The following is an 8,522-nucleotide window of genomic DNA, read 5'->3' as shown; positions in this document are numbered from 1 at the left end:
CAGTGTTCTCTGCAATCTTTAATTAATTCCAATCTATACTCTCCTCCTTTCTCACTTCCCCCTTCACAATTCGCAAATTTCACTGCAAATCAATCTTTGTTTTTCTCTCCTCTTCAACCTCAAACAAAAATGGAGGATCTCGGTCTCAACTCCCCTCATTCCATGGGAACCACCATTATTGGTGTCACTTACAAGGACGGTGTTATTCTCGGCGCCGATTCTCGTACTAGTACTGGTAATTACTACGTTTCCGGCGATTATTTTCACGATTTCTCACTTGCCCTAATCTTCATTTTGCATCAATTTAATTGGGTTTCATTTGATTTTGAATTTGGGGTTGTTACAAAATTTGGGATTATTGATTCTAGGGTTTTAGCGAAATCAAACTTGAGCTTGCTTTTTTCTGCTGTATTTTGCAGGTGTTTATGTTGCGAATCGTGCATCGGACAAGATCACTCAACTTACTGATAATGTTTATGTTTGTCGTTCTGGATCGGTAATGCCATTTTAATTAAACTTTTTATTTGAATTTTGATTCTTGTATACTATAATATTAGCCTGTTTATACTTTCTGTTTAATGTATCATATGCTTTTTTCCTATATCGGAGTTGTTTATTCTTTGCAATGCTTACATTTGAAGGACATTTCTGGGGTTCTAGTGGGATAAATGTTGTCAATTGACTGATTTTACTGGGAAAGTTTTGTGGCACTGTCGTTAATCCGATGCGGTTTTTGTTAAGACTTATAAGCTCTTGGGTATGCTGCTGATGGTTCTGTACATGGTAACAGGAATATTGGATGTGCTGTTTACTTGTGGGATGATTTTAGATTACATCATACGATAATTTTAAATGGAAATGGTTTGACATTTGAGTATATATGGTAGGCTTGTTTAATCTGTGTGAGTTTCTAGTATTGGCTTTTGTGGATACCGGACTATTGCTTCAGTTTTATGACTGTAGAGTAATTGACCTTACCGTTCAAACTTCCTGTATATATTGCTGGTAGAAAGGGGAATCAGGACAAATTTGAGATTGTAACTCTTTTTTTCCCCCTCTGCCTCTTCATACCAAACACGTACTTACGGTCTCCAAAATCATCTTTTGAAGTTTGAAATATTGTTGACAGTAAGCTGAGTATTAACATTGTGGATGTTTAGTCAGTTTATTTTATTATGCTAGCTAGCTGTCTGATATTGCCTCTGGTAATGTAGACATCTTTGATCATGTGCTGCTAGAAGAGCCTGGAACATGGTGGAGGGTGTGATTTTTTTGTTAGAAAGACTTTTGTGTCTTAATCAAGATGCACAATTTTTCTTATATTGTTTGGACTGGGGTGGGTAAATGACAGCAGGGTAAAGGTACTGTTCCTGGGGCTACTGTGAACATGTTCTGAGATGTCATTTCTTGGAGTATATTATTTCAGAAGTGGTGGTGCTTTCATATTGGCAGGTGGTGGTTCAAAATGAGTTTTGGATATCCAATACAGTTTAGATTTTAAAATATAGGGATAATTAAGGTGTAAGGGTGTGGGGGCCTCTCCTTCCATGTTTTGGATATCCAATACAGTTTATTTTCGTATATCATGTGAGTAAAAGAAATGTGGAGGTTCCAAAAGTATGTGTTCAAAACTTGTTTTGGAGATATAAGCTTAGTCTTAAGCCCTTCAAGGGACGAGTGAATATATGTTTCGAAGTATAATAGTTCATGATGTAGATTTTATATGGTGTCATCTTTCTGCTTTAGCATTGCATTACTGCAGTAGTTATCTTTTCTGTTTCCGCTTAGAAGGTAGTTTTTTTAAAATCATGACGGATCCAAAGAATAAGAATGTTTTAGTACTCACTGTTTAAGCAGTCATAGATAAGCAGCGATACCACCAGAGAAATTTTTTCTTTCTGTATATTCCCTCAGAGTTTTAGCTTTGGACTGTTAATGGAGAGTGTGTTGGTTATTCAGTTATAGCTGAATGAACTTTTTAATGCTGCATGCAGTTTGAGGGAAGTAATTTTTAGATTACTATGTTTTATGTTTGGATAATATAAAGATATTTATATGTCTAGAAGGATTTGATAGGACCTTTTGTACTCTTGATGTGTTGAGAATTTGAGTTGTGTTATTTTCTCTATTCCGTGATAATCAATCAATCAATTCCGTAATATATTATAAAAAAATATGAAAAGACAATAAGGGGATGTCATTCACTATATGCTAATGCATTATGCATGTGTTTAATTCCAAACTTAGCTATTCCTTGGTTTGTATGAATTGTATCTAGTGACTAGTATTACTATTATGTATCCTAAAGCAATGAGTGTAGATGGAAGATGCATTGATGTTGCTGACGTGTTAATTCACTGATGTAAGTATGGGCAATTTGCAGGCTGCAGACTCCCAGATTGTATCTGATTATGTACGATATTTTCTTCATCAGCACACGTAAGGCTACTAATTCAACTTTTAGCTTTTTATGCCATTGTTTCATTGTTTGTGGTAGTTGAGGTCTTGGTAATTAGGAATTTTGAACTTTATCAATGGTTTTCTTTTCTATCAGCCAGCATATTATGCCAATAATATAATTTTTAAGCTTTGTGGATAGTGTTAATACACTATACTTGCGGGATGCTTTTAGAAGTGGAGTATTCACATTCCATATTGTCATAGCAAAAGTGCTATTATCTCTCTTGCTTTTGATGAGTGACCTTTCAGTTTCCTTTCCTTTCAATGCCCAACGCCGCCCCCAACACTTCTATAAAGGGAGACATCATTTTATGCAAATATATCATGTTTATGCAAAGGCTCTTGCTCGTTTCCCACTGCTAATTGAGTATCTGCATTTTAGAATTGTTGTGACTCCCAACTGTTGTCAATCATTGCAAGCAATGCTTAAAAAATTTTAATTAAAGTTTTACTTCTTAGGAAAGGATCTATTTTATGAATCAAAATAAATTCCTACAGTGCTCTGCTGTTAAGCATCCTTGTGCACTTCCCATTAGGGTACCTTTGATTTGTGATGACTGGTTTCATATAAGTGATAGTGGTCAGATATTGAAGAGTTGAGATAAATAACCTCATCTTAATGAGGAAAGTTATAGAAGCACCCCCCCTCCCCCTCTGATTACGTGGTTTTGACTTTTGAGTCTTTCGACACATGGACATAAACATGAAGGCCAAATTATGCACTGCAGAAGAGTGAGCCACATATATGATACTCTTTGTAATATGCAAATAATATGATCCCTCTTTGGGATTAAGGCTTTAATTTTCTATTGTATAATAAAATAATCCCTAGTTTTTCAAGTAAGGCTCCCACTTTTGTTGGGTGGGGGTGATGGAGATCTGATGTATGCACCCTTACCTATAATCTATAGAGCCATTTTTCTTGACCTTGTTATAATCCAATGCTTTAATATTGTTAATTTTGGTTGTCAGCTCATCTGGAAAACATAAGGAAATAACATGGACAATAATTATAGTATCCTATAGCCCTTAAGAGTAGTATCTTTAGTTCACCAATTTCCAACTCACGCAACAATTAATCTGCCAATAAAGAGCTTCTGTTACTTTCCTGTTATATCTCCTAGTCTTCCTAAATTCCTTTATAATTTTTCTCATTTTGTTTGATGGTGATCAAGGTTAATTAAACTCTTGTTGCATGATGTAGATTAGAACTTCCATTAGAGTATAATGAAACTATTTTTTTAATGGATAAGTAATAATGAAATTAAGGGTGTGTCACACTGTCACAGATTTAACATAATATTAATAATTAATGTAAGTCCTTTCCACCCATCTTTTCCTTTCTTTTTATCTTATTTTTTCCTAAAATTCTGTATCACAGGATACAGTTGGGACAGCCTGCTACTGTCAAAGTTGCTGCTAATCTTGTCAGACTATTATCATATGGAAATAAGGTATGGTTTTATTTTTTAGTTTGTATGATTTGCTTGTGTCTTATTCATATTTTCATACCTTGTATTTGACTATACTCTGACTGGTCATTTCAACCCTTAGTCTACCTTTGAATTTTATTTGAGTCATCAAATCGAGCTTCTCTGCCAATCTTGTCTATTTAGTGACAAGACTTGATAATCTTGTGTACACTGTACACTTTGACTTCCCTTGAGCATGATATTGGAATGCATTTTCGATTTCCCCCCTTTTCTCTTTCACCTAATAAATGGTGTGTGCGCGCGTGTGTCTGTGTGTGGTTTTTTTCTTTTTCTCTTTGTCTGTGTGTGTGTGTGTGTGTTAAGGCAGATCTTGATTGGGGAGTTTATAGGGAATTCATTTTTGTCTATTGCTTGGACTTTCAGCTGGTGATGTATAAATTATAATGTTAACTAACTAAAATTGTATATTGGTATACATAAGAAATTCATGGTGAAATTACCAAATGCTGGATTGCTGGTTCTTAATTTGGATGAAAGTAGGTTTTTATTGCTGAGCTGCTGGCTATACAATAACCAGAAAGTACACCTTGTTTTAATTTTTTTATTTTCTATCTAGTTTTATTCTTGTGTAAATCTCTTAAAACCCCTATGAAAGAAAAAGGAAAAAGTGCATAACTGAAAAGGAAACTTCTTCCTCTAATAGGTTTATCATACTATGTATCTAGGCTCTCTGCTTTATACTCATTACTAAGGTATGTAAGAACATTTTTTTTTTTTTTTTTAATTTTTTTTTTTTCCTCTCTGAAATTATAGAGGATATTTTCATATCATCTTCTTCTCTATGTTTTTAACTTAGATTATTTGCAAAATTCAAAGTAGATGATCATTTAAAGAATTTTTTATATCATTTTTGATGGTTTCTATTTAAACCCAGGCAATGGATGTTACTATGCCTTTCTCTGCTTGTGACGTTTTTGTTTCCTGTTCATAATACTTATCATTTGTTTTATCATGCATCAAAACTTTTTAGATTGCTCTTGCTCTTGCTCTTGCTCTGTTGCTCCATGATAAGTGTTTTGTGAACTTCTACAGGACATGCTACAAACAGGCATGATTGTTGGAGGATGGGACAAGTATGAAGGAGGTAAAATATTTGGAATTCCACTTGGTGGAACAATCATTGAACAGCCTTTTTCCATTGGAGGTATGTCCTTTTTGAGCCAACTCTTCCACGCTTGAAATTGAGATTAAATTTTTCCAGTTTTTCATACTATTACTTTTTGGTGGTGTATCAATTGTCATAATGATAGATTTGCTGCTGCCTGCGACTAGTTATTCATGTTCATGAAATTCTTTTTCATTAATGTTTGAACCGTTTTTTGCATTGATAAATTTTGTGAGTGTAAGATTTTGTGGGTGTATAATTGTGGCCATGATCATTATGATGTAAATCAATAATTTTGGTCACTTGAATCAATCTCTTATCTCCATCTTAGTAGGATGATTATGTTTAGATTATGATTTCTGTGTATAAGAGTCAATTATTTTGTCATGAATGCTGGAACAGTAAAGAATCTATTTAGCAGAAGTTGCTATGCTGAAGGATGTGTCATCTTTATATGTTAAAAGTGTTGGATATTTTAATTGTGTTTGCTTGGATGGCATTAGTATAGTTGAAATATTACTAAGAGATAGATGATGATGTGATTAATGTAGGTTAATCCTTACTATAACTGTCGTCCTTAATTGAGTGGCAAGTTTCTCAAGGAAGGTTCTGAGAAAGTTCATCTTATTCTTTTGGCTGAAGTGTTTCAGTCTTCTGACTTTCTATTATTGGTTATATCTTCTTATGCTCTATAAGTAGTGCTCTTTAGGTTTTAAAACATGTCAAACATGTCCATGTTCTTATAAGTTTTATGCTGCCTTTAGTCATGCATATGCTTAATTTGCTAAAGCATTCTTTTACAGGGTCTGGCTCCTCGTATTTGTATGGATTCCTTGATCAAGCATGGAAAGATGGAATGACCAAGGAGGAAGCTGAGGTATTTTGAATTGTTGTATGCTACATTCATATCTTTGTTACCTGCATTGGGGAAACTCTTTATCTGTTATCATGAATAAGTTAAAATTTAGGCTCTGTTTGTTTCAGCTTGTTTTGTCAAAAGTTATCTTATGTGAACTTGTCCGAAATTATTTTGTGTGATAAAAATTTGTTTGTGATTTTGTCAGAATCACTTATTTTATCAGAACTTAATTTATACGGTATGATATTAGTTGAACTTATTTAAATAAACTTATTTTGCATGGTATAAGTCAATGTAAGTTTAAATAAGATGAAACAAACAGACCCTTAGTTGAGTGTCTGGAATAAGTCAATGTAAGTTTAAACAAGAAGGGTTAAGAGAGTAAGAGTGCTTTGCCTTCTTCATTCCAAATCCATTTTACATCTCATTGCTTTGGGTGTATATGTGCATACTTTATTTATTCCTTGGAAATTGTCAATGTTTTCATTCCTAATAGTCTAAAAACTGAAAGAAACATTTGTGTCGTCTTACCATCGTAAGACCACTTTTGTGAATCATGGTAAGCACGTGATCCTATTTCTTTCTCCCCTTGGAAAACACACCTGCAAGGTTGTTATGACGATTAAACGCTCTTATTTAATAGTTTGTTGAGAACTGATCAATTGCATCATACTGAATGATTTCCCCTTTTCTTTATTCTTTAAATCTGAGATGTAGCTAGCAAATGCTGTACTATGAAGAGCCAACTATTTTGTTATTCTTAACATATTCTCTCCATCTTTTCAGGATCTAGTGAAGAAAGCAGTCTCCCTTGCCATTGCCCGAGATGGTGCCAGTGGTGGTGTCGTTCGAACTGTCATTGTAAGACCTCTTTCCTATTTTCCCCTCTCTTACATTCATTTTCTGCTGGTTGAGTAGAGTGTCCCATGTAATCTCGTCACAATTCTAATGAAATCGAACTCTGATTGTATTGTTTCAGATCAATGAAGAGGGAGTGACCAGAAATTTCTACCCAGGTGACCAACTTCCACTGTGGCATGAAGAATTGGCGCCACAAGATTCCTTGTTGGATATTTGGGGAACTGCTGCAAGCCCTGAGCCAATGACCACCGAATAGACCTAGCTTTAAACATTCATGCAAACTTAAAATTTCGAATGCCTAAATGTATGGGTTGACAGTTTGAAGTCGTAAAACAACAGTGTTTGTAGTATTCAGCCCTAACAGCTTTAGATTTGTTCAAAGGGTTTGGAAGCAAACATTCATCCTATTTGGTGGCCTTAGCTTTTGGGTATAACCCTTTGTTTCGGAAATGGGAAGCTCTTATATTCATGGATGTCTCTCCCTCTTTAAAGAATTACGTGAACTGTTTTCGTCAACTAGGCATGGGTTAGGCTCCTCTCCTTTTTCTTCCTTTACTAATATCAAACCAAAGTAACAAACATTAAACTATATAGTTTCTTTTCTTTCCTTTTTCTTCAAGGTATATATACTAGAAAATATATTAGGTTTTTTTTTGAAGAAAGATATTATCAAATTAAAGCTTTTAAATATACTCCCTAATATTTTATAAATCATCATGTTAAGGGCCTGTTTTCATTGACTGAACTTAACTGAGTTGAACTGAAATAAAATGAATATTTTATAAGAGAAGGAAATTAGGAGCTGAACTGAATTGAGCTGAACTGAACTGAATTTCAACGTAAGAGAACAGGCCCTAAGTTAATAATATCTTAGTTTTTTTGTTATTGAAGAAAGATAATATCAAATCTTCTAAATATACTCCATATTATTTTATAAGTCATGTCGAAGTTAATATGGATAATACGGAATAATCTATATATCACAAACATCATGAATTCATGGTTTTAGAAAACTTTGGTTTTAATAATCCCAACTTTTTATTATTTTAGAATAATCCTAATTTTAGAGTGCGTTTTTTGCTAGTAGTCCTAAATTAGTCAACAATCTATTACGAGTATACTAGGTTACTTGACACTCATCAAGCCGTGATTAGTACAAAAAAAGTTTTTTTTTTTTAAAAAAAAAAAAAAAATCAGAAAACCCCAGCCCCCTACCCTTCTCCCATCGGACCACCCCAACCTTAGCCCTATCGGAAAAACTTCCCTCCCCTCCCCATGTGGATACGAGCGACAAGCCTTCCCCTAAACCGGATAAAATCGGCCACCCTTACCCACCTTGGAAAACAACCCCTATCCTTCCCGAGTGTCAGTTTTGAGGTGGGGGAAGGCAGGGGAGGTTTCAAGGGGATCACGATAATCAGGGGAGGGGGAGGGGGAGGGGGTTAGAGCCTTAGAGGATGGGAGTGGGTACTGGGTAGGCTTACATTGTTAATTATTATTATTTTTTAATAAATATTTTATTTAAATTTTGATTTACTATACTTTAATTTCTTTACTGCTAGAAAGGCTAAGCTAGCAATGTCCTATGTTTAATCTATGCATCATTTCTTTCTGAAAAAAAAAAAAGCAATGTCCTATGTTTGTGCTGCGATGTTGGTCATTTGAGTTATTTGCTCCACTGCTCCACACTATTAATTCTATGTTTTTGGAGGAAAAAAAAAAAAAAAAAATCTTGTTAAATTAG

General features: G+C 34.3%; 1 protein-coding gene across 1 annotated transcript; it reads left to right on the top strand.

Moving 5' to 3' along the window:
- On the top strand, positions 1-7,247 carry LOC145595988 (proteasome subunit beta type-6). Its single transcript, XM_081652416.1, has 8 exons — positions 1-235; positions 420-496; positions 2,384-2,439; positions 3,842-3,914; positions 4,986-5,097; positions 5,862-5,935; positions 6,704-6,778; positions 6,897-7,247. Exons 1-8 carry the CDS (start codon positions 130-132, stop codon positions 7,032-7,034), a joined length of 711 nt encoding a protein of 236 aa, XP_081508542.1. The 5' UTR covers positions 1-129; the 3' UTR covers positions 7,035-7,247.
- The last annotated feature ends 1,275 nt before the right edge of the window (positions 7,248-8,522 follow it).

This window comes from Chenopodium album, chromosome 19 (assembly GCF_948465745.1).
Source record: "Chenopodium album chromosome 19, dcCheAlbu1.1, whole genome shotgun sequence".
NCBI lineage: Eukaryota > Viridiplantae > Streptophyta > Magnoliopsida > Caryophyllales > Amaranthaceae > Chenopodium > Chenopodium album.
The sequence above is the reverse complement of the archived record's forward strand: the minus strand, read 5'-3'. Positions and strand labels throughout refer to the sequence as shown.

Bases quoted from the DNA above. Each gene is read 5' to 3' on its own strand.
- LOC145595988 (XM_081652416.1), top strand. From the start codon at position 130: ATGGAGGATCTCGGTCTCAACTCCCCTCATTCCATGGGAACCACCATT. The intron at 2,440-3,841 runs GTAAGGCTACTA...TCTGTATCACAG, and splicing joins TATTTTCTTCATCAGCACAC to GATACAGTTGGGACAGCCTG. The intron at 5,098-5,861 runs GTATGTCCTTTT...ATTCTTTTACAG, and splicing joins ACAGCCTTTTTCCATTGGAG to GGTCTGGCTCCTCGTATTTG.